Source organism: Pseudophryne corroboree, chromosome 5 (assembly GCF_028390025.1).
Source record: "Pseudophryne corroboree isolate aPseCor3 chromosome 5, aPseCor3.hap2, whole genome shotgun sequence".
Taxonomy (NCBI): Eukaryota; Metazoa; Chordata; class Amphibia; order Anura; family Myobatrachidae; genus Pseudophryne; species Pseudophryne corroboree.
The window spans coordinates 782,689,665-782,716,263 of NC_086448.1; the positions used below are offsets into that span (position 1 = coordinate 782,689,665).

Genomic DNA, 26,599 nt, shown 5'->3' on the forward strand with positions numbered 1-26,599 from the left:
AGAACACACAGGATGAGTTAAGCCAGATACCGCAGTGGTAGAAGTTAGTACATCCCACCCTGACTCCGCCCAGCATTGTGACTCCGCCCAGCGTTAGGAAATGATGCACAGAGTCACAGATCTGGGCTAATATATAGGAGATTACAAAATCAAGTAGAATAAAAAAAAATAAAAAAGCAAAATGTATAAACAGTTGATTAAATGCCTGTACTCTTTCCTCTTGTGGTACCCATTGGAGCACAATCTTCAATCAACTGCTACCTATAATTTTCTAGAATGCTTTTGATCATTACCTACTTTTATGGTCTCTTCTCTGGTAGAATCCCATAGTGGAGACACTGTTGGATACTTCAGGGGGCAGGACCTGGCTGTCTCGTCCCGTCATGTCCGCGGGGAGATTCATCCAGTCTTCCGTGTTTACGGGCGATTGCGGAGTCCCCACAACTTGCGGGAGAGTAGGCAAGTATGGTCAGCCAGAGCAGGGCGTGGTCTACAGCCGAGGGCTGGTACCGCTCCTCACAGAGGTGTAGCGTGGATCCATGGCTCTTGGAGCAAGCTCACGTCACGGCGCCCCCCCCCCCCCCCTACCCTATATACACACAAACACATGTAACGCCCCCTGTACCGGTGATGCTTACACACGTAACGCCCCCCTCCCCTGTACCAGTGATGCCCTGTGGAGACCCTAGGCTGTAGGCTAGTCAGCCTAATGGCTAATACGGCCCGCCCACAGTGCTGACACCTGGAAGAGTTCGGTTCGTACTGCTGGCCCAATGTGAATGGATTTGGCTTCTTTCTGTCGATAAGGAGCTGCATTGTTGCATTCCCTGCATACAGATCTGGCCAGAGAATGCTGTTGGTGAGCAGCTGCATAACCAGTGGTTGGAGGGTCCAACTGGGCCCAACACTAACTGGAAAAGTAATGAAGGGAGAGGGGACTAACAGCAGCTGCATAAACATGCGATCTAAAATATATGCCGCAATCTGCACCGTAGCAAGGTACACTCATACTCAGCTGAGGTTTGCCTTGAGACAATAGAGAGGGGGGATGGGGGAATGGGCCAATAGCACTTAGAAGCAGGGCATCTTTTCGTATGGGCTCAATGGGCACTTGCCCAAGGGCCCCAGGAGTATAAGGGCCCTAGGCTGATAGCTGAGGGTCCCCTCTTTCCAGGGGTACCAGATTTTTGAAAATCGGCCCTGGGGAATTCTGTCTTCAAAGCAGTGGTCCCCATCCAAGCCTGATAATTGCTCATCCCAGCTAGATTTCTCGGGTTCTGTCTGAGGTTTTCTGAGGGTATAGTCCAAAAGCTGTGACTCTCCGCTTTTGGTGGACACTGGCAGCTGATCTCTACTGTGCCCAGAACCAGAGATATCAGCCTTCAAGCAGCTGGTCCCTGCTCTAGCTCCACACACCTAATATGCAGTTTTAGATTTTCGTTGGTGAATTGCTCTGGCTCTTGAATTCTGATCCCCAAGTCCCCAGAACCTTCTGAAAGGTGAGACTCTCTAGTTTTTTTATCCCATTCAAAGCTAAGAAATATATTTTCAGGAACTTGAGATATCTGCAGTCAAGCAAGCAGTCCTCCCACCAGAAAATGCTGAATATTAAGCCCACTGCACTATCTACCCCTCCCCTACGTATTAAACACCCCCTACTACCCTGGAAGTCATGTACTGGGGCCCCTTCATTCAGCCCAATGCCCCCTTCTACAGTTTAGTGTTCTCCCTCCTGCCCCATCTGTGCAGTAGAGGAGTAATTAGCAGAAATGACTGCTCCAGGTCCTACATGCTGAGCGGAAGATAGAACACCCCCTACTGCCCGCGGGACATCAAAGCTGCCACTGATAGCACTCCCCCACCCCTACCGCTAGAGGATGGGTATGGGGCCCAGTGCATTGCTGTGCCCAGGGGCCTACACTGCTGGTAAGACTGCCCTACTTAGAAGGTTATAATGATCGGTGTAAAGTCCTACTACTGTACATGTGATGTTGGGGAGAGAACAGATGCTGAGACCTTGATGAGTGTTGTAATATGGACACAAGGCAGAGACCAGAGCAGGCGAAAGAGGAGCCAATCACAGTGTACACAGTGAGCAGTGGTGTCTGGTCACCTGAAGTCATTAACTGACCACGGAATAGATTTAATAAAGCTTCTAAAACAAATTCTATATCATTTCCTAGAATGCAGTAGAGAACTGATAGCTAAAATCTGATTGGCTGCTATCGGCAACACATCCACTTTTCATTTTTAGAAGCTTTTGGTAAACCTCCCCCTAGAGTCTCTGTGCTCCAATGGCCGACACTGCATTGCATGTTCTGTGTGTAAGGAGATTTTGAAGTTTTGTATTATAATGTATAAAAATATATATAAATAAAACGTAATTCCTTTTTCTTCCTCCTCAGCTTCTGCTCGTCAGGTGACATTTCCTCTCTCACCGTCTGCGCCAGCAGTTATCCCTCAGCGGCAGCTTTCTGCTTCCTGGAAGAGCTGATCTGGGAGTTCTCCTCATCCTACAACAGCACCGCTATAGCCCTGGCATCCCGGCCCTATGCCTTCCTGGAGTTTGGTAAGCTCCTCATCCACTCCTGCACACCCATCATTCGTACAGACACTCATACAGTGGAAGCCATAGAGAGCAAGTAAAGCCAGTATTGCTGAGCTGAATTATACACGTGAAGTAAATGAAATGCTCTTTCTTAACTAAATATGTCTACAATGCTCTTAGGAACTCTTCTGCCGCAGGCTGCCATGTTAGGGGGAGGAGCTTCTCTGACAGGGCAGAGACTGTATGACTGACTGCTATGCACGCTTGCTCTGTAGGAATGCACTGTGTGGTTTATACCCAGGGACAGGGTCTGTGATGTTTTAACAGGCCAGATAACATGAATCTTGTATTTAACCCTGGGTCAGTTCCAAGGTCCAAGCAGAGTTTTCTCAATAATTATGCTGCAGCCTATTGCACCAGGACCTGATGGGGCCCCATATAGTTGTGAGCCGGGGAATAAAATAAAGGCTTGATACGTTCTATGGGCCTAATTCAGACCCGATCCTAGGGTGCGTTTTTTGCATCCCTGCGATCAGGTAGTTGGCGCGTACAGGGGGAGGGGAAATCGCTGTGCAGGAGTGCGATCGCATGTGCAGGAGAGTTGCACAAACAGAAGTTTATACAGTCTCTGCACAGCCCAGGACTAACTCTTCCAGTGCGATGATCGGGGCCGGAGCTGACGTCAGAAACCCTCCCTCCAAACGCCTGGTCCATCCTGCGTTTCTCCGGGCACTCCTTAAAAATGGTCAGTTGCCACCCACTAACGGCCTCTTCCTGTCAGTCACCTTGCAATCGCCCGTGCGATCGCTTTTCTCACACCATCCGTCGCTGCCCGGCGCTCTCCATCGCTGCAGACCGACGCGCCTGCGCATTGCGGAGCATACGCATGCGCAGTTCAGACCTGATCGCAGGCTGTACGAAAAACGCAGCCTAGCGATCAGGTCTGAATTAGGCCCTATTTTGGTGGCGGCTTCAGAGCTTACTTAAAGAAGCTTGTTCATTGTAGGCGATGTTGAAGGAAGTTCTTTAAGTAACTTCCAGATGGCTGCTCCGATGTGACCATGCAGCTTGCTGCTAAGGACTTGCTATACACTGTGCTACAGCGCCATGTGGGCAGCATGGAGATTTGCATGTAATTATCTGCAGTGTCTTCCTTGTATTTCCCAGAAGCCAAAGTTTAAACTCCTCTAAAATCAACAATCATCATTAGGTCTAGATCAGACATGACCGCTGTATACCTACATGTGTACAGTGGCAAATGCCATTTTCCTCAGCCTGCATGCACACTGTGCTCTGTGTGTAGCAGCATTACAGGGGGCGCTACTTCTCTAGCCATTAGCCTAGGGATCTGGAACCCTTACGCAGGCCTTGGTCAGTGGGTCATAAAAGACTTCTCCCTCTCTGCTCTCATTCCTGAATCAGGTACATGAACAATAGGTGTCAACTCTTTCACACCTTTCCTCATATATTTCATTGATTGGATCTGAGGCAGCGCATCTGTATAAGTAATTTGCTCATCCTGCACCCTACAGGTTTGTTTATACAAGCCGGATCTGGGTTCGGAAGGATGATGATGATCAAAAGTATAAACAAGTATCATTAAGTAGAGGATTCCTTTAATACAGGTTGAGTCTTCCATATGTGCAATGCTTGAGATCAGAATGGATGGTGTAGGAGGCTAACTGAGTTACCTGCCCAGATCCTGGCACCGGTGATCTGCTCTTATTTTGCCACGCTCCAGAAGTCCTTGGCCCGCTTGTCTCCGCCGGCTGCAGTGCTGTCCACTCGGTGCGGGCACCATCTTGGATTTCGGCCCTGGTGGCTGTTGTGGCTCCTGGCTCTGGCAATGCTTGCCTGACACCTCCACTGCGTGCTCTGCCTTTGTGGGCTGCTAGATGGCTCTACCACAGGCTGTACCAAGCACTGAACATGCCTTCACGGATCCACGATTCTTGGACCCAGGCGCCATCTTAGGTGTGTGAAAAATCTTGGCTTCCAGAATATTGTGTTATTTAGAATAACGGATATGGGAGACTCAACCTGTGGAAATATTTATTTTATAATGTGAAGAAGATGCATTATGTGTGTTCGTCTTTCTTTTGTGGTAATACTAGTGACCCCTGGACCAATTCTAGCTGCTTGTGCTATTGGCCCCATATTCCAGCAGCACGCAGGATTTGAATGACACTTATATTTGCCTCCATAATCCACTGATGTTGGAATATAGTAACACACAGTCTAATGCTTTCTTGCTAAAATACATCTTTCGTCTCTCTGATCCAGATAGTGTTATTCAGCGCGTGAAGCACAACTTCAACTTTGTCGACAGCCCCCCGATTCGCCTGGACCCCAGCCCCCCTCCCGTCTTTGTGAAGCTGGAAGAGGTGGCAGAATTAAATGGCATCGCAAATGGGCACACACCCGCACATGTGCACTCAGGTAAAGTGGTGGAGCCCCCTTAGTGCCCTCCGTATTATTTAGTAAAGGGGATTCATCACATACCCACATTTTCATTGGCAGATGCATTATTCATCCTGTAGATTAACTAGAAAATGGGACATTATGCGTAATGTCCTCATTATAAGACCCCTGTGTATTGGTAGACTCACTGGATAATGACCGCCTTCCGTGTGTGTGTGTGACAGGTTTACGTTAATGGTTATATTGTGTTGACCTGATGTCACATTGATTATTGTCTTGCCTGTGCCCTGTATCTTTGGTCTATTCCAGACCTGGCCACGCCCCCAGTAACGAGACCCCACCCACAGTTATGTGATATATGTCCATTGCTACAAAACTACCCCCCACTCACCCCAAATTTAGTATACTGTCTGAGGATTCTTACTGGTCAGTGTGAATGACAGTTGAGCTCTGGGAAGAGATAAAGGGATTATGGGAAAGAGAAAGAAAACAGTGCTATCTGCAGTAAATGGTGATCTCTGCAAGCAGACTTTCTAGCACCATCATGCAGACTTGGTAAAGTCATTTATCCATACTTACCTACTTGTTGGAGCAAGGGGTAAGTGCGCAATTCATATAGTCATGTCCCCGCCCACTGCTGCACAATGCTGTCATTTGTGTCGTGGTATGTTGGGGTCATTAAACCGCCACCATCAAGGTTTCGCCCACTGCATTAGAGAAGATCCCGGGTATCTGGAAGAACTGTCTGAAATTTGGTATAGGCAAGTATCACTTTAACAAGGATTCATCCTTTGACTCGGGAATTTTTTTACATTAAAATGTTGATTGTTTGATTCTTCTTTATTAATTTGATATTAGAGCTTAGTTTAAACCACATTATTAATCACCGACATCTATACTTTATATTGAGGAACAGAAGGCTGGTTTACTGATGCACCAATACACTGAAGTTTTTCTTCCTAAGGGGGAGATATATCAAATTGTGGAGAGAGATGACGTACACAAGCTGTGTTTCAAAAATTATAGTATGACGCTAATTGTTTGGTACTTTAGCTCTCTCCACGGTTTGATACATATAGTTCTGGCTCCAATCCTCCAGGGCGCCAGTATATTTATGGGTCACTAGCAAAGAAACTCTTTGCCTCCCATTCTGTGATCCCCCGATTCAGGAAGGGGGTACTGAAGTGCCTCTCGCCTCCAGGTCTATTCTCCTGCTCTGAGATTTTTTAAAGCCAGAGTGCCCCGTGCCTGGAGCAATGTGATGTATTCATACAGTTATGTATTCATACAGTTATGATGTTGACATTGTTGAATGTCACCATTGAACGTGCCCATACCTGCAGACTGTTAATATAGTCACAATGCCGACACATGAAATGTCGGCTTTCGGCACAGAGTGGCAGTGGAGAGGTAGGTATTATGCTATGGGATGGGGGGGATTAGGGTTCGGATCTAGGGGGAGGGCTAGGGTTTAGGATTAGTAATACCGCCAGAAGTTGTGCATGATCCTTCAGAAGTCATCCTGGCGTCAATGCCAGACCCAGAAGACACCCTGTAGCCACAGGACCCGCCGTTCTGGGTAAGTTATCACCGGGGCATTTTGTAGACATTCTAATCATGTTAACGTTTCATTATTGTCGACATGGTGAATGCTGAATTGCTCTTATGAAATGCCCCACCTGCATACATAGCCCACTGGACCAGGAGTGAGCAGTGCCTCTTCTCACATTATAGTTTAGGCCAATGGATAATAAATCTCACCCCTGCAGGGCCGGATTAATGGGGGTGGCCCCGGGGCTTCCACACACAGGGGACCCCACACACACGGTCAGTCTGACCCTGCAATTGTTAGGAACAGGGGCTGCCGCTGCTGTGTGTTGTGCACGCCCAAACTGCATACAGCGCAGAGCGGCCCCGGAGACTCCTCAGCAGTGGCATGTGACACATCATGTCCGTGCTGCTGATGAGGGGAACTGAGAACAGAGCCCGAAGCGTGCTGCCACAGGAGGTAAGTAGTACCCAGGTGGTACTGGGGGGAGGAAGCTGCACTGTGGCCATATTAGGCAGGGGGCAGGGTGAGGGGTCTTTTTATTGGAGGCGGCCTCAACAACTTAGTTGCCATGGGGCCCTCACAAGCCTTAATCCGGCCCTGGTGTCCTGTGAGGCAGTCAGGTGACTTCTGCTTATACTGTAGCATTGTCTGTATTGGAGACCACGTTTATGAGGATCTTTTCCTTGTCCACAGCACCGAGTTGCAGAATGGCCCCTGTGAGCGCGCTGGGCATCCTGTCACTGACGCTCAACATCATGTGCAGCTCTCTGAGCCTCATCCGAGGAGTCCACCTGGCCGAGTACTCCTTCCAGGTAACTTTCCCAGTCCTACACTGACACATTCTCACTTCTTCTAGGACGCAGTCATTGATGACTTGTAGAGTGGTATTGCCATGTATGCACACTGTCATGCTGTTCAGTCAGTGGGCTGATGCGGGCCGTAGGGATATATAAATGATGCTGGGCGCATATGACGGCCAAAAATAGTACCAGCGCTCCTTTATCCACAGGTGTACGGCCCAAATGAGAAAATATCCAGCTGATCGGCCATGTGCCAAGCGGGTGAATCACTACTGACATTGCAGGGATAATTAGTATGGTCAGATGGGATGCATTTTCTAGGATTATAAGAAATCTCTGTGTACGGCCACTGGTCGGCGTTACACCATAAAAGAGTGATGGAAATCTTCTTGCAGAGTTTGTAGTGAGGAACATTCCCTTGTAAAGTGACACAAGAACCACCAACAGTACTAGTGTTTGATCACTAGAGGGAGCCACATATTTATTAGTCTCAGCCACTGGTACGGTTTATAATTAAAATTTGCTTTCTTTGGTGGTTCCTTGGCGTAACTTCCGTTATTGTCATTTGCAGAGTGCTGATATACAGCATGTTGCCGGAACCCTTTGTTCTTACACTTCAGGCGTGTTCTCAGAATATTGCAATTTTTTAAAATTTCGTTGCTATTGAACAAAAGAAATAAACAGCGTACTGTACTGTAGTACAAATACTAAGCCGTTAACGATGCAGTATGATACAGATGGAGCCTGGCTCATCTAGCCTTCTCTGCTGCGCCTAGGTGCACCATGGCTTATTAGCATAAGACTTTCATCTATTGTTCTCAGCTGCAATACAATACAGAGAGAACAATACAGCAGGGGATTAAGTCATTACAGCAGGGGATTAAGTCCGACTGCCCTGGCTCAATTAATCCTAGTAAAGGGATAGATGAGGAGGGCTCCATCTGTACATCAAAGGAGTTAACTGTCCTTTCTAATCCATAAAACCTGATGTTTGAATGCCTTGAGGGCTGATTTTGGGAAACCCTGCTGCAGGAATCAGTAGGGTCACTGTCGGACATGTTTGATCATGCGCTTTTAGCCGTCCGCACTAAGAGGCCAGAGAGACAGCAGAAAAAAACAGTAGCTTATCTTGAGTGGATCTCGCCCAATTTTGAAACCCACCGTCTCTCACTTGGCTCTCAGGCCAAGCGGCAATATTGCAACGTGTGCTACTTGCTGACGTATCTGTTGCACAGAACTTCTGCAGATGTTGATGTATACATAGACTGTAATACCCTGACTGGCAGCATGTGCTGAAAGGTTCCAGGAGCATCTGATGGGCAAATTACCTAGGATATAATGGTAACAAAGCAAAGGTGTACGATGTGATGGGTGTGTATTGCGTGACCGGCAATCGGCATCCCGGCAGCGGAATGGCGGACGGGGGGGGGGGGCTAGGGACACCCACGAGTGGGAATAGTCCCTGTTGGTCGGCATGCCGACCATCTGAATTGAGAGGGTGCGGGTTGCAAGGGGAGGTAACCGTCAGCTGCGCTCATCCGTTACCAGGTTTTCATTCCAACCGTCCAGATCTGACAGTAACTCTTTAGGTCAGTGGTTTCCAAACTTTTTGGGATCACGGCACCTTAGAATATAGAATATCAGAATATTTTTCACGGCACCCCTAGGCCAAAAATTTCTTATTGGGAAATTTAGAAAGAAATGTTACATTAAGTAGATCGCGTTTATATGTCATCCTTAGGGTCAGTTGTGTGGTGAGGGACAAGATTTGCTTCTGTTTGGCCACATATTTTATGACTGGCAGCCACCAGCACTGGTTTTGCCTATTATATTGACCATGAATAATTTCAATTGCTCCTGTACCACCAACCCAGGGCACCCCTGCAAGTGTCCCGAAGCACCCCAGGGAACCACGGCACACAGTTTGGGAACCTCTGCTTTAGGTGTATGGGCAGCATTAGGTTAAGTTATTAGAGTTGATATAAGGTCAATCACAATATATGTAAATAGACAACATATAGCTCTGGTGCATGAAACACTGTCGGCTGGGTGGCTGCCACACAGAAGGCCTCTCAAACTTGTATATTTTGGATACATTGAGGCAGATTTAGTAAGCCTGGTGAAGTGATAAAGTGAAAGGTGATAAAACACCAGCCAATCAGATCCTAACTGACATTTTTCAAACCCAGCCTGTGACATGGAAGTTAGGAGCTGATTGGCTGGTCATTTATCGCCTTCCACTTTATCACTTCACCAGGCTTAATAAATCTGCACCATTATTACATAGAATTTGATGGCAGATAAGAAACACTTGGCCTATCTAGTCTGCCCCTTTTTTATCCTTAGGATTCCCTCAAACCCTATTTGATCCTTAGTTCTTTTTAAGAATATCCTTAAGTCTATCCCAAGCAAGTCTGATTTACTCTATTGTCTTAGCTTCTACCACCACTGATGGGAAGCTAATCCACTTGTCCACTACCCTTTCTGTGAAGTCATTTTTCCTCAGATTTCCTCTGATCCTCCCTCCCTCCCTCCAGTTTCAGTACATGTCTAATACGTCTCTTCCTTTACCTGTCCTGTATCTAGTTAAACCCCTTGATATATCTGAAAGTCTATCATGTCCCCCCTTTCCCTTCTCTGCTCCAAACTATACAAATTGAGATTTCTTAGTCTTTCTGGGTAAGTTGTGTGATGTAGGCCATGCACCATTTTAGTTGTCCTGCTTAGTTCCGTCTGTAATGTATTTATATCCTTCGGAAGATATGGCCTCCAGAGCTGAACACAGTATTCTAGATGAGGCCGTACCAATGACCTATACAGTGACATTATTACTTCTTTCTTTCTGCTGCTAATTCCACTCCCAGTGCAGCCAAGCACCTGACTAGCCTTCCTCATTGCTTGTTACATTGCTTACCTGCCTTTAACCACTTGCCTGACATTGTCGCATCAGATGCGACCACACCAGGAAGTGCTTTATCTGACCTGGTCGCACAGGATGCAGCCAATCAGATAGACAGCGTAGGAAGAGAAACTTCCCGCTGCTGCAGTTCTCAGGGGGACCGGAAGGTCCCTCTGCCTCCCTGCACCATCCCCCCAGTGTTATTTGCTGTGCTGCCAATCACTGCTGATCGGTCAGCACGGCAGGACCCCCCACCCAGCAGCTGGAGACAAAAGCAGCCGCAGCGAATGTGTAAATTAAACCCCCAAGCCCCCTCCACCCCCCCCCCCTAGTGGTTGTCCCAGCTTTTAAATTGATAGCCGCAATGGTCGCAATGTTTCCGATGGTCATGATGATCCAATGGTGCCAGCAGATGTTCCGATGTTTGAAAAATATAAAAAAAAAAAATATATATATATATATATATATTTTAAATAAAATCGGTTTGGATGAGTTTAAATACATGGTCTTCACCTAATTCAATCATAAAAAAAACTGACCATTTCTGAGCCATTGCAACCAATCAGCTGCTCCGTACAACTGTAACGTATGCAAATTAGAAATGTTACTTCAATGCTGATTGGTTGCCATGGGCAGCTTCTCCAATGCCTCATAGACCCCTATGTAACATGAAATAGTGACTCCTACTGTAGATCCCTTTTCTCCTCAGTAGATTCCATTATGGAAATGGCAATGCTTTAAAGTAGTCTTACAGTAGATTTCATTTTGACTGTTTTCCTCCTGTTTAACTCTTAGTAATTCTTTCAATGGAATTCATTCATCCTGACAGAACCTTTTAGAGCTTATTAAATTGAGACATTTGGGAGGTATGAGGCATGAACAAGTGCTATGACAGGCACAAATTGTCTCTGATGCTATTACCGTATTTTTCGGACCATAAGACGCACTTTTTCTCCCCAAAAATGTGGGGGAAAAAGTATGTGCGTCTTATGGAGCGAATAAGAGCAGATGCAGATGGAGTTCGCGGGTAGCGGCGGGTCCTGGATGCTGCTGCTGCTGCTGCGCCGTCATCAGCAGAGCGCGGCGCATCTCAGAGCCCAGCAGCAGAGCCCAGCATCATGTGACTCCCCCCCGCTCCCCCACACCTCCTCCCTCCTCAGGAGTTTCCCTGCAGGCAGCGTTAGCTGAGTGCCTGGACATGGGGGAACCGGCGGGTCCTGGATGCTGCTGCTCCTGCTGCGCCGTCATCAGCAGAGCGCGGCGCATCTCAGAGCCCAGCAGCAGAGCCCGGCATCTACCCCACACCTCCTTGGTCCTCAGGAGTGCACCCGGGGCAAGCGTTAGCTGAGAGCCTGGACGCGGGGAACCACTGGTACTGTCTACAATATATGTGTGTGTGTGTGTGTGTCTGTGTATGTGTATGCTGGCTCTGATGTGTGTGTGTGTGTGTGTGTGTGTGTGTGTGTGTCTGTGTATGTGTATGCTGGCTCTGATGTGTGTGTGTGTGTGTGTGTGTGTGTGTGTGTGTCTGTGTATGTGTATGCTGGCTCTGATGTGTGTGTGTGTGTGTGTGTGTGTGTGTGTGTGTGTGTGTGTGTGTGTGTGTGTGTGTGTCTGTCTGTCTGTCTGTGTATGCTGGCTCTTTTTTTTCCAGTTTTCTTACTCTAAAAACTAGGTGCGTCTTATGGTCCGAAAAATACGGTAGTTTGTGGGGAATTGATTGACCGTATGATAATTAGTATTACTATGACCACCCAATGGCTGCATCTGATCTGTAAATGGATATATATACCTTCAGTGAGTGAGTACTGTGTAAGGAACTCACGGGCTGCTTTTCTTTCTTCTGATTACAGGATGGATATGAAAATGCAGGAAGAGTTTTGGCTTTTTTCACGGCCTTCACTGCAAACATATTACAGGTCAGTCATTCATAGGACACCTAACACCAAGGGAAGTAAAAATCAGGGCCAGTCCAACCGTTCTGTTAGCTACACAGCCGCGTAGGGCTCCACACGTGGAGGTCGCTGCCGCTGCTGTCTCCATCCCGACTGCTAGCTGCCCGTTGCCACATTCCGGGATGTGCTCGCACCCCTGCCGCACTGCCTGCAGTGAGAGTCACGACCGTGGGGCAAGGTGAGCAGGGTTGTCGGGGAGGAAAAGCACTGGGAGAGGGTCTCTTTCTGCAAGCACACTCACCAGTCATCCACTATCTACCTGTCACCCATGCCACCCCAGTCACCCACTATCTCCCTGCAACACCAGTCACCCACTATCTCCCTGTCACCCCTGCCTCACCAGTCACCCACTATCTCCCTGTCACCCCTGCCACACCAGTCACCCACATCTCCCTGTCACCCCTGCCTCACTAGTCACCCACTATCTCCTGTCACCCCTGCCACACCAGTCACCCACATCTCCCTGTCACCCCTGCCTCACCAGTCACCCACTAGCTCCCTGTCACCCCTGCACACCAGTCACCACTATCTCCCTCTCACCCACTGTCTCCCTGTCACCCCTGCCTCACCAGTCACCCACATCTCCCTGTCACCCCTGCCTCACCAGTCACCCACTATCTCCCTGTCAGCCCTGCACACCAGTCACCACTATCTCCCTGTCACCCACTGTCTCCCTGTCACCCCTGCCTCAGTTATCCACTGTCTCCCTGTCACCCCTGCCTCAGTCAACCACTATCTCCCTGTCACCCCTGCCACACCAGTCACCCACTATCTCCCTTCAACACCAGTCACCCACTATCTCCCTGCCACACCAGTCACCCACTATCTCCCTGGCACCCCTGCCACACCAGTCACGCACATCTCCCTGTCACCCCTGCACACCAGTCACCACTATCTCCCTGTCACCCACTGTCTCCCTGTCACCCCTGCCTCAGTTATCCACTGTCTCCCTGTCACCCCTGCCTCAGTCAACCACTATCTCCCTGTCACCCCTGCCACACCAGTCACCCACTATCTCCCTTTCAACCCTGCCTCACCAGTCACCCACTATCTCTCTGTCACCACTGGCTCGCTAGTCACCCACTGTCTCCCTGTCACCCCTAGCTCAGTCACCCACTATCTCCCTGTCACCCCTGCCTCAGCCACCCACCATCTCCCTGTCACCCCTGCCTCACTAGTCACCCACTATCTCCTGTCACCCCTGACACACCAGTCACCACTATCTCCCTGCCTCAGTCATCCACTGTCTCCCTGTCACCCCTGCCTCAGTCAACCACTATCTCCCTGTTACCCCTGCCACACCAGTCACCCACTATCTCCCTTTCAACCCTGCCTCACCAGTCACCCACTATCTCCCTGTCACCACTGGCTCGCTAGTCACCCACTGTCTCCCTGTCACCCCTAGCTCAGTCACCCACTATCTCCCTGTCACGCCTGCCTCAGCCACCCACTATCTCCCTGTCACCCCTGTCCAGCCACCCACTATCTCCCTGTCACCCCTGCCTCAGTCAACCACTATCTCCCTGTCACCCTTGCTCCAGTCACCCACTATCTCCCTGTCACCCCTGCCACACCAGTCACCCACTGTCTCCCTTTCAACCCTGCCTCACCAGTCACCCACTATCTCCCTGTCACCACTGGCTCGCTAGTCACCCCTGCCTCAGCCACCCACCATCTCCCTGTCACCCCTGCCTCACTAGTCACCACTATCTCCCTGCCTCAGTCACCCACTGTCTCCCTGTCACCCCTGCCTCAGTCAACCACTATCTCCCTGTTACCCCTGCCACACCAGTCACCCACTATCTCCCTGTCAACCACACCTCCCTAGTCACCCACTATCTCCCTGCCACACCAATCACCCACTATATCCCTGTCTCACCAGTCACCCACTGTCTCCCTCTCATCCCTGTCTCACCAGTCAACCACTATCTCTCTGTCACCCCTGCCTCACCAGTCACCCACTATCTACCTGTCACCCCTGCCACACCAGTCACCTACTATCTCCCTGTCACCCCTGCCTCAGTCAACCACTACCTCCCTGTCACCCCTGCCTCACCAGTCACCCACATCTCCCTGTCACAACTACCTCAGTCACCCACTGTCTCCCTTTCACCCCTGCCTCACCGGTCACCCACTATCTCCCTGTCACCTCTGGCTCGCTAGTCACCCACTGTCTCCCTGTCACCCCTAGCTCAGTCACTCACTATCTCCCTGTCACCCCTGCCTCAGCAACCGACTATCTCCGTGTCACCCCTGCCTCAGCCACTCACTATCTCCCTGTCACCCCTGCCTCATTCAACCTCTATCTCCCTGTCACCCCTGCCTCATTCAACCTCTATATCCCTGTCACCCCTGCCTCAGTCACCCACTATCTCCCTGTCACCCCTGCCTCAGTCACCCACTATCACCCTGTCACACTTAGCTCAGTCACCCACTATCTACCTTTCACCCATGCCTCCCCGGTCACCCACTATCTCCCTGCCACACCAGTCACCCACTATCTCCCTGTCTCACTAGTCACCCACTATCTCCCTCTCATTCCTGCCTCACCAGTCACCCACTGTCTCTCTGTCACCCCTGCCTCACCAGTCACCCACTATCTACCTGTCACCCCTGCCACACCAGTCACCTACATCTCCGTCACCCCTGCCTCAGTAAACCACTATCTCCCTGTCACCCCGCCACACCAGTCATCCACTATCTCCGTCACCTTTGCCACACCAGTCACCCACTATCTCCCTGTCACCCCTGCCTCACCAGTCACCCACTATCTCCCTGTCACCCCTGCCTCAGTCAACCACTATCTCCCTGTCACCCCAGCCTCCGTCAACCACTATCTCCCTGTCACCCCTCCCTCACCAGTCACCCTCTATCTCCCTGTCACCCCTGCCTCAGCCACCCACTATCTCCCTGTCACCCCTGCCCCAGTCAACCACTATCTTCCTGTCACCCCTGCCTCAGCCACCCACTATCTCCCTGTCACCCCTGTCCAGCCACCCACTATCTCCCTGTCACCCCTGCCTCAGTCAACCACTATCTCCCTGTCACCCTTGCTTCAGTCACCCACTATCTCCCTGTCACCCCTGCCACACCAGTCACCCACTATCTCCCTTTCAACCCTGCCTCACCAGTCACCCACTATCTCCCTGTCACCACTGGCTCGCTAGTCACCCCTGCCTCAGTCACCCACTATCTCCCTGTCACCCCTGCCTCAGTCACCCACTATCACCCTGTCACACTTAGCTCAGTCACCCACTATCTACCTTTCACCCATGCCTCCCCGGTCACCCACTATCTCCCTGCCACACCAGTCACCCACTATCTCCCTGTCTCACTAGTCACCCACTATCTCCCTCTCATTCCTGCCTCACCAGTCACCCACTGTCTCTCTGTCACCCCTGCCTCACCAGTCACCCACTATCTACCTGTCACCCCTGCCACACCAGTCACCTACATCTCCGTCACCCCTGCCTCAGTAAACCACTATCTCCCTGTCACCCCGCCACACCAGTCATCCACTATCTCCGTCACCTTTGCCACACCAGTCACCCACTATCTCCCTGTCACCCCTGCCTCACCAGTCACCCACTATCTCCCTGTCACCCCTGCCTCAGTCAACCACTATCTCCCTGTCACCCCAGCCTCCGTCAACCACTATCTCCCTGTCACCCCTCCCTCACCAGTCACCCTCTATCTCCCTGTCACCCCTGCCTCAGCCACCCACTATCTCCCTGTCACCCCTGCCCCAGTCAACCACTATCTTCCTGTCACCCCTGCCTCATTCACCCACTATTTCCCTGTCACCCCTGCCTCACCAGTCACCCACATCTCCCTGTCACCCCTGCCTCAGTCACCCACTATCTCCCTGTCACCCGTGCCTCAGTCAACCACTATCCCCCTGTCACCCCTGCCTCAGTCACCCACTATCTCCCTGTTACCCCTGCCTCACCATTCACCCACATCTCCCTGTCACCCCTAGCTCAGTCACTAACTATCTCCCTGTCACCCCTAGCTCAGTCACTAACTATCTCCCTGTCACCCCTGCCTCAGTCACTCACTATTTCCCTGTCACCCCTGCCTCAGTCACCCACTGTCTCCCTGTCACCCCTAGCTCAGTCACCCACTATCTACCTGTCACCTATGCCTCCCCAGTCACCCACTATCTCCCTGTCACCCCTGCCACATCAGTCACCCATTATCTCCGTGTTTCACCAGTCACCCACTATCTCCCTGTCACCCCTGCCTCAGCAATCACCCACTATCTCCCTGTCATCCCTGCCTCAGCCACCCACTATCTTCCTGTCACCACTGCCTCACTAGTCACCTACTAACACCCTGTCACCCCTGCCTCACCAGTAACCCACTATCTCCCTGTCACCCCTGCCACACCAGTCACCCACTATCTCCCTGTCACTCCTGCCTCAGTCACCAACTGTCTCCATGTCACCCCTGCCTCAATCACCCACTATCTCCCAGTCACCCCTGCCTCCGTCACCCACTATCTCCCTGTCACCCCTGCCTCAGTCACCGACTGTCTCACTGTCACCCCTGCTCACTAGTCACCCACTATCTCCCTGTAACCCCTGCCTCACCAGTCACCCACTATCTCCCTGTCACCCGTGCCTCACCAGTCACCCACTATCTCCCTGTCACCCCTGCCTCAGTCACCCACTATCTCCCTGTCACCCCTGCCTCAGTCACCCACTATCTCCCTGTCACCCCTGGCTCGCTAGTCACCCACTATCTCCCTGGCGCACTAGACACCCACTATCACCTTGTCACCCCTGCCTCAGCAGTCACCCACCATCTCCCTGTCACCCCTTCCTCAGTCACCTGCTATCTTCCTGTCACCTCTTGCCTCACCAGTCACCCACTATCTCCCTGTCACCCGTGCCTCAGTCATCCACTATCTCCCTGTCACCTCAGTCACCCACTATCTCCTTGTCACCCCTGCCTCAGCAGTCACCCACTATCTCCCTGTCATCCCTGCCTCAACCACCCACTATCTCCCTGTCACCCCTGCCTCAGCCACCTATCATCTCCCTGTCACCCCTGCCTCAGCCACCCACTATCTCCCTGTCACCCCTGCCTCACTAGTCACCTACTAACACCCTGTCACCCCTGCCTCACCAGTATTCCACTATCTCCCTGTCACCTCTGCCTCACCAGTCACCCACTATCTCCTTGTCACCCCTGCCTCAGTCAACCACTATCACCCTGTCACACCTGCCTCACCAGGCACCTACTATATCCCTGTCACCCCTGCCTCAGTCAACCACTATTTCTCTGACGTCCTAAGTGGATGCTGGGACTCCGTAAGGACCATGGGGAATAGCGGCTCCGCAGGAGACTGGGCACAACTAAAAGAAAGCTTTAGACTAACTGGTGTGCACTGGCTCCTCCCACTATGACCCTCCTCCAGACTTCAGTTAGAATCTTGTGCCCGGCTGAGCTGGATGCACACTAGGGGCTCTCCTGAGCTCCTAGAAAGAAAGTATATTTTAGGTTTTTTATTTTACAGTGAGATCTGCTGGCAACAGACTCACTGCAGCGAGGGACTAAGGGGAGAAGAAGCGAACCTACCTAACTGGTGGTAGTTTGGGCTTCTTAGGCTACTGGACACCATTAGCTCCAGAGGGATCGAACACAGGACCCGACCTCGATCGTTCGATCCCGGAGCCGCGCCGCCGGCCCCCTTACAGAGCCAGAAGCAAGAAGTGTTCCGGAAAATCGGCGGCAGAAGACTTCTGTCTTCAACAAGGTAGCGCACAGCACTGCAGCTGTGCGCCATTGCTCCTCATGCACACCTCACACTCCGGTCACTGATGGGTGCAGGGCGCTGGGGGGGGGCGCCCTGAGGGCAATATAATACACCTTGGCTGGAAAATCTACACCATATATAGTCAGGAAGGCTATATAGGTGTAAAAATACCCCTGCCAGAATTCCAGAAAAAGCGGGAGAAGTCCGCCGGAAAAGGGGCGGGGCCATCTCCCTCAGCACACTGGCGCCATTTTTCCCTCACAGCTCCGCTGGAAGGACGCTCCCTGGCTCTCCCCTGCAGTGTCAAGCTACATAAGGGTAAAAAAGAGAGGGGGGGCACTAAATTTAGGCGCAGTATATATATATATATATATATATATATAATATAAGCAGCTATAAGGGAAAAAACACTCATTTATAGTGGGATCCCTGTGTTATATAGCGCTCTGGTGTGTGCTGGCATACTCTCTCTCTGTCTCCCCAAAGGGCTTTGTGGGGTCCTGTCCTCTGTCAGAGCATTCCCTGTGTGTATGCGGTGTGTCGGTACGGCTGTGTCGACATGTTTGATGAGGAGGCTTATGTGGAGGCAGAGCAGATGCCGATAAATGTGATGTCACCCCCTGCGGGGTCGACACCTGAGTGGATGGTTCTGTGGAAGGAATTACGCGACAGTGTCGACTCCTTGCATAAAAGGTTTGACGACATACCAAATATGGTACAGCCGGCTTCTCAGCCTGTGCCTGCCCAGGCGTCTCAAAAGCCATCAGGGGCTCTAAAACGCCCGCTACCTCAGATGGCAGACACAGATGTCGACACGGATACTGACTCCAGTGTCCACGACGATGAGACTAATGTATCTTCCAATAGGGCCACACGTTATATGATTGAGGCAATGAAAAATGTGTTGCATATTTCTGATGTTACCCCGGGTACCACAAAAAAGGGTATTATGTTTGGAGAGAAAAAACTACCAGTTGTTTTTCCTCCATCTGAGGAATTAAATGAAGTGTGTGAAGAAGCGTGGGCTTCCCCCGATAAGAAACTGGTAATTTCTAAGAGGTTACTAATGGCGTACCCTTTCCCGCCAGAGGATAGGTCACGTTGGGAAACATCCCCTAGGGTGGATAAAGCGCTCACACGCTTGTCAAAGAAGGTGGCACTACCGTCTCCGGATACGGCCGCCCTGAAGGAATCTGCTGATAGAAAGCAGGAGGCTATCCTGAAGTCTATATATACACACACAGGTGTTATACTGAGACCAGCTATTGCTTCAGCATGGATGTGCAGTGCTGCAGCTGCGTGGTCAGATTCCCTGTCGGAAAATATTGATACCCTAGACAGGGACACTATATTGCTAACCGTAGAGCATATTAAAGACGCACTCTTATACATGAGGGATGCACAGAGGGATATTTGCCGGCTGGCATCTAAAATAAGTGCAATGTCCATTTCTGCCAGGAGAGGGTTATGGACTCGGCAGTGGACAGGAGATGCAGATTCTAAAAGGCACATGGAAGTTTTGCCTTATAAGGGTGAGGAGTTGTTCAGGGATGGTCTCTCGGACCTTGTTTCCACAGCAACAGCTGGGAAGTCTACATTTTTACCCCATGTTCCCTCACAGCCAAAGAAATCACCGTATTATCAGGTACAGTCCTTTCGGCCCAATAAGGGCAAGCGGGTTAAAGGCGCGTCCTTTCTGCCCAGAGGCAGAGGTAGAGGGAAAAAGCTGCAGCATACAGCCAGTTCCCAGGAGCAAAAGTCCTCCCCCGCTTCCTCTAAGTCCACAGCATGACGCTGGGGCTCCACAGGCGGAGCCAGGTACGGTGGGGGCCCGTCTCAAAAATTTCAGCGATCAGTGGGCTCGCTCACGGGTGGATCCCTGGATCTTTCAAGTAGTATCTCAGGGGTACAAGCTGGAATTCGAGACGTCTCCCCCCCGCCGTTTCCTCAAATCTGCCTTGCCAACAACTCCCTCAGGCAGGGAGGCAGTGTTAGAGGCAATTCACAAGCTGTATTCCCAGCAGGTGATAGTCAAGGTGCCCCTACTTCAACAAGGACGGGGTTACTATTCCACAATGTTTGTGGTACCGAAACCGGACGGTTCGGTGAGACCCATTTTAAATTTTAAATCCTTGAACACATATATAAAAAAATTCAAGTTCAAGATGGAATCGCTCAGGGCGGTTATTGCAAGCCTGGACGAGGGGGATTACATGGTATCACTGGACATCAAGGATGCTTACCTGCATGTCCCCATTTACCATCCTCACCAGGAGTACCTCAGATTTGTGGTACAGGATTGTCATTACCAATTCCAGACGTTGCCGTTCGGTCTATCCACGGCTCCGAGGGTCTTTACCAAGGTAATGGCCGAAATGATGATACTCCTTCGAAAGAAGGGAGTTTTAATTATCCCGTACTTGGACAATCTCCTGATAAAGGCGAGGTCCAGGGAGCAGTTGTTGGTCGGGGTAGCACTATCTCGGGAGGTGCTACAACAGCACGGCTGGATTCTAAATATTCCAAAGTCACAGCTGGTCCCTACGACACGTCTACTGTTCCTGGGGATGGTTCTGGACACAGAACAGAAAAAAGTGTTTCTCCCGGAGGAGAAGGCCAAGGAGCTGTCATCTCTAGTCAGAGGCCTCCTAAAACCAAAACAGGTGTCGGTGCATCACTGCACGCGGATCCTGGGAAAGATGGTAGCTTCCTACGAAGCAATTCCATTCGGCAGGTTCCATGCAAGAACCTTTCAGTGGGACCTGTTGGACAAGTGGTCCGGATCGCATCTTCAGATGCATCGGCTGATAACCCTGTCTCCAAGGACCAGGGTGTCTCTGCTGTGGTGGCTGCAGAGTGCTCATCTTCAAGAGGGCCGCAGATTCGGCATACAGGACTGGGTCCTGGTGACTACGGATGCCAGCCTTCGAGGCTGGGGGGCAGTCACACAGGGAAGAAACTTCCAAGGACTATGGTCAAGTCAGGAGACTTCCCTGCACATAAATATTCTGGAGCTGATGGCCATTTACAATGCCCTAAGTCAGGCAAAACCCCTCCTTCAAAACCAGCCGGTACTGATCCAGTCAGACAACATCACGGCGGTCGCCCATGTAAACCGTCAGGGCGGCACGAGAAGCAGGACGGCGATGGCAGAAGCCACAAGGATTCTCAGATGGGCGGAAAATCACATGTTAGCACTGTCAGCAGTGTTCATTCCGGTAGTGGACAACTGGGAAGCAGACTTCCTCAGCAGGCACGACCTCCACCCGGGAGAGTGGGGACTTCATCCAGAAGTCTTCCAACTGATTGTAAACCGTTGGGAAAGGCCACAGGTGGACATGATGGCGTCCCGCCTAAACAAAAAGCTAGAAAAATATTGCGCCAGGTCAAGAGACCCGCAGGCGATAGCTGTGGACGCTCTAGTGACACCGTGGGTGTACCGGTCGGTTTATGTGTTCCCTCCTCTTCCTCTCATACCAAAGGTACTGAGGATAATAAGGAGAAGAGGAGTAAGAACTATACTCATTGTTCCGGATTGGCCAAGGAGAGCTTGGTACCCGGAACTTCAAGAAATTATGTCGGAGGACCCATGGCCTCTGCCGCTCAGACAGGACCTGCTGCAGCAGGGGCCCTGTCTGTTCCAAGACTTACCGCGGCTGCGTTTGACGGCATGGCGGTTGAACACCGGATCCTGAAGGAAAAGGGCATTCCGGAGGAAGTCATTCCTACGCTGATTAAAGCTAGGAAAGAAGTAACCGCAAACCATTATCACCGCATATGGCGAAAATATGTTGCGTGGTGTGTGGCCAGGAAGGCCCCAACGGAGGAATTTCAGCTGGGCCGTTTCCTGCACTTCCTACAGTCAGGGGTGACTATGGGCCTAAAATTGGGTTCCATTAAGGTCCAGATTTCGGCTCTATCGATTTTCTTCCAGAGAGAACTGGCTTTACTACCTGAAGTTCAAACTTTTGTTAAGGGAGTGCTGCATATTCAGCCACCTTTTGTGCCTCCAGTGGCACCTTGGGATCTCAACGTGGTGTTGGATTTCCTAAAGTCACATTGGTTTGAGCCACTTAAAACCGTGGAATTGAAGTATCTCACGTGGAAAGTGGTCATGTTGTTGGCCTTGGCTTCGGCCAGGCGTGTATCAGAATTGGCGGCTTTGTCATGTAAAAGTCCTTATCTGATTTTCCATATGGATAGGGCAGAATTGAGGACTCGTCCCCAATTTCTCCCTAAGGTGGTATCAGCCTTTCATCTGAACCAACCTATCGTGGTGCCTGCGGCTACTAAAGACTTGGAGGCTTCCAAGTTGTTGGACGTAGTCAGGGCCCTGAAAATGTATGTTTCCAGGACAGCTTTAGTCAGAAAGACTGACTCGCTGTTTATCCTGTATGCGCCCAACAAGTTGGGTGCACCTGCTTCAAAGCAGACTATTGCTCGCTGGATCTGTAGTACGATTCAGCTTGCACATTCTGCGGCTGGACTGCCGCATCCTAAATCAGTGAAAGCCCATTCCACGAGGAAGGTGGGCTCTTCTTGGGCGGCTGCCCGAGGGGTCTCGGCTCTACAACTTTGCCGAGCAGCTACTTGGTCAAGGTCAAACACATTTGCTAAATTCTACAAGTTTGACACCCTGGCTGAGGAGGACCTAGAGTTTGCCCATTCGGTGCTGCAGAGTCATCCGCACTCTCCCGCCCGTTTGGGAGCTTTGGTATAATCCCCATGGTCCTTACGGAGTCCCAGCATCCACTTAGGACGTCAGAGAAAATAAGAATTTACTCACCCGTAATTCTATTTCTCGTAGTCCGTAGTGGATGCTGGGCGCCCATCCCAAGTGCGGATTGTCTGCAATACTTGCATATAGTTATTGTTTAACTAAAGGGTTATTGTTGAGCCATCTGTTGAGAGGCTCAGTTGTTATCATACTGTTAACTGGGTATTGTATCACGAGTTATACGGTGTGATTGGTGTGGCTGGTATGAGTCTTACCCGGGATTCAAAATCCTTCCTTATTGTGTCAGCTCTTCCGGGCACAGTATCCTAACTGAAGTCTGGAGGAGGGTCATAGTGGGAGGAGCCAGTGCACACCAGTTTGTCTAAAGCTTTCTTTTAGTTGTGCCCAGTCTCCTGCGGAGCCGCTATTCCCCATGGTCCTTACGGAGTCCCAGCATCCACTACGGACTACGAGAAATAGAATTACCGGTGAGTAAATTCTTACTTTCCCTGTCACACCTGCCTCAGCCACCCACTATCTCCCTTTCACCCCTGCCTCACCAGCCACCCACTATCTCCCTGTCACCCCTGCCTCAGCCACCCACTATCTCCCTGTCACCCCTGCCTCAGCCACCCACTGTCTCCCTGTCACCCCTGCCTCAGTCAACCACTATCTCTCTGTCATCCCTGCCTCAGTCACCCACTGTCACCTTGTCACACTTAGCTCAGTCACCCACTATCTCCCTGTCACCCCTGGCTCGCTAGTCACCCACTATCTCCCTGGCTCGCTAGTCACCCACTATCTCCCTGTCACCCCTGGCTCACTAGACACCCACTATCTCCTTGTCACCCCTGCCTCAGCAGTCACCCACCATCTCCCTGTCACCCCTGCCTCAGCAGTCGCCCACAATCTCCCTGTCACCCCTGCCTTACCAGTCACCCACTATCTCCCTGCCTCACCAGTCACCCACTGTCTCCCTGTCACCCCTGCCTCACCAGTCACGTACTATCTCTGTCACCCCTGCCTCACTAGTCACCTACTATCTCCCTGTCACCCCTGCCACACCAGTCACCCACATCTCTCTGGTCACCCCTGCCTCACCAGTCACCTACCATCTTCCTGTCACCCCTGCCTTACCAGTCACCCATTATCTCCCTTTCACCCCTGGCTCACTAGTCACCCACTATCTCCCTGTCATATTGCTTCTCGCTGTATAATGTGGGAGAGGGGGTAAGTGCACGTAATGTAGGGACACATAGTGAACTCCACCCAAATTTGTAATTTAAGATGTAAGTGGCTTCTCTCCATAAATCCACTGATTTGGTTTAAAAACACCTTTACCCCCATTTTTTGTAAATTGATGTTGTCATTACTTAATTTTATTTATTTAATATCAATTAGTGATATATTACCGGAGTTTGACATGTTTTCTAGGTATTGGGATCTCTAGACATGGCAAAATCTAAAGCAGATCCCATTTGTCTCCTAAACCCTAATGCTTCTCTGAGGGATCCGGTCAGTCTTGTTTCTGTGAGATAATCCTATCAAAATACAAGAACATGGGATGTGACCTAGTGGGCCGAGTGTATAAAGTGTTATTAGAGTTGACAGAGAGTGACAGGGACAAACTGAGGCTCTGCAACAGCGCTGGCATTCCACAGCAAGGGGGTGTGGTCATGGCTCACAGGGGCGGGTATCATGACACGCCCTCATGTCTCCATATACTGAGCGGCTGAGCAGAGCATTGGGAGGCGGAGCTGCTTGGCCAACCCTTGTCTCGGTGTGCCATGCGGCTGACTTTTAGGCCGGACCGACCCATCATTTCCAGATGGCCAGTCCGGCCCTGAATGGTAAGATGAGGCGCAGCAGTCCCATAGATTGTACAGAGAAATAACAGTCTCTATGGTTTATCATATACTTCCCTTTGTACTGGGCACAATTAAGCATATAACACTTTTTAAGTTGAGAATGCTTCTATGCACACACTGCCCTGCTGGCAGCTAGCTACTCCCAAAATAATTACAGTTTGGTTACACTGTCATCTCTCGATTCAGCTTCAGGAGTTAATAGATTTGTCATCGCAACAGTTTTAGTAGTTTGTGTGTGTGTGTGGATTCATCTCTTACACCTGATCTTGTCTGTTTCAGTGTCACCTGTATCTTTTCTACTGCCCAGCACGGACCCTGAAAGCCTCCGGCCTGTTCTTACTGATCTGCCTGTGTAACACGTACCTGTACGGACTGCGCAACCTGTGGCAGATTCTTTTCCATGTCTCTGTAGCTTTCCTCTCGGCGCAGCAGATTCTGGCTAGAAAGCCACTGGACAGACACGATGACTGTGGGGTGTGAGGACTGGACTCACTGCGGCTCATTGACATTCATTATTTTTATCTCCATACATCACAATACAAAAAAACTTCCTGTGGATTGATTCAAACTTCCGCTCAGCCACTTGTGTAAGTGTTATGCAGGTTAGAGCAACTGTGTGTGGTAGCATATGTGCTGCTTACAAGCATCACGTGGGTGACCGGAGCAACGGCAGGCAGAGGAGGCAGCTGCCTTGGGTGCATATATGATTTAGGACTCAGGTCTGAAGTTAAACGCAGTGTTTTCCTGCGTCACAGTATTAGGAAGAAACAGGGTCTGTTTACACCTGTAATTAGGATAATTGCCAGCTTTCCTGCAGCTTGTTAGATCCATGTAATGCCATCAGTACCCACAGAGGCCTAAACTGTAAAGAGGAGGTGGATCAAACCTTGGAGAGAGCTAAAGCGGAGAAGTTGCAAATAGCACCAATCAGATTGTAGCTATCATTTATCGAGCACAATCTACACAATAACAGTTAAAATCTGATAGGTGCTTTGGGCAGCTTCTCCACTTTCTCTCTCTCTCAAAGGTTTGATACATATCCCCCTGTGTTCCACAGCATTGCAGCGACTTACGTCATGTGAAACGGTGCAGGCCTAGATTAGTTTTTGGTGTGTTATTGTCATGTTGTATGCTGGTCGCCGGGAACCCATGCGCCGGCATACCATACTACACCCATCCGGTGTACTGTGATTATAAATGGAAAAACCGATTCATCTTGTTCATCCGTAGTCTAATTACATTGTTTAATGCACCTTATATGAAAAAGCTATGGTAGTGGTCAACTTCTGTGGAGTCACAGGGTGCAATATAAGAAGGGTGACCAAGGTTGCAGCTAGAGGTAGATATGTTTTTGAAGTAGGGATGGGGCGTGGCCTCCTCTCTACATCACAGCAGAGGTGTGGTCACAAACTTTCAGAGGCGGGCCTAGTGGCACAAGCACCTTGCTTCCCCCAGGAACACTTGCACTGCTGAATACGCCAGCAGTCAGAGCCAATGGCAGGGAGGGAGGGTGGGGGAGTGGGTACTAATGGCCTGGGCTTTTTGGAGGGGCTAGGGTGGCCCCCCTCTTACCTGTCAGCTGGCAGCAGTCTCTTTCCCCACAAAGCACACACTGCTCTGTGCTTGTCTACTGCTCGTGCTGCCCCCTCCCGCTGGATCTGACCCTGATGTGCCAGTTAGTGCCAAATTAAAGGTAGTTTGCACGTTTATTTTTTAAAAGTAGGCATGGCCACACCTCCATGATTAGGCCACACCCTCATCATTGCCAGGGCCAGGGCTAGCTGTCTACAGTCCAGCGGATGTGGCACTTTCATACCATTATACACTGACTGCAGGAGTAGGTGCAGGAAGATGAGCAGCGACTTTGCGGGAATAGAGATGCTGGGGAGAGTAGATGGGGGTCCACACATGGGGACTGCACAATATCGAGGACTGGCCGAGGATTCAGCTAAGGAGTGAAATGTGTGTATAATACAGATGTGCACACCTCAGCTCTATTCCGTATTATGGATCTGATTCCGAGATATACGCAAATTGATGGTTTACGTACATACCCGATGTTTTCTGTACTGCACATG

The 26,599-nt window shown here is 50.5% G+C and overlaps 1 protein-coding gene across 7 annotated transcripts in view; it reads left to right on the plus strand.

The window, feature by feature from the left end:
- SEC22C (SEC22 homolog C, vesicle trafficking protein) overlaps positions 1-26,599 on the plus strand; it is a 155,591-nt gene that overhangs the window by 128,356 nt on the left and 636 nt on the right. For all 7 annotated transcript variants that reach the window (XM_063924371.1, XM_063924368.1, XM_063924374.1 and 4 more), the window contains 5 exons: positions 2,406-2,569; positions 4,832-4,987; positions 7,215-7,333; positions 12,074-12,139; positions 24,801-26,599. The exon at positions 24,801-26,599 is cut by the window's right edge and continues 636 nt beyond it. In XM_063924371.1, coding sequence (XP_063780441.1) covers positions 2,406-2,569; positions 4,832-4,987; positions 7,215-7,333; positions 12,074-12,139; positions 24,801-25,001 — 706 coding nt within the window. In that variant the 3' untranslated portion in view covers positions 25,002-26,599. The remainder of the gene's footprint in view (positions 1-2,405; positions 2,570-4,831; positions 4,988-7,214; positions 7,334-12,073; positions 12,140-24,800) is intronic.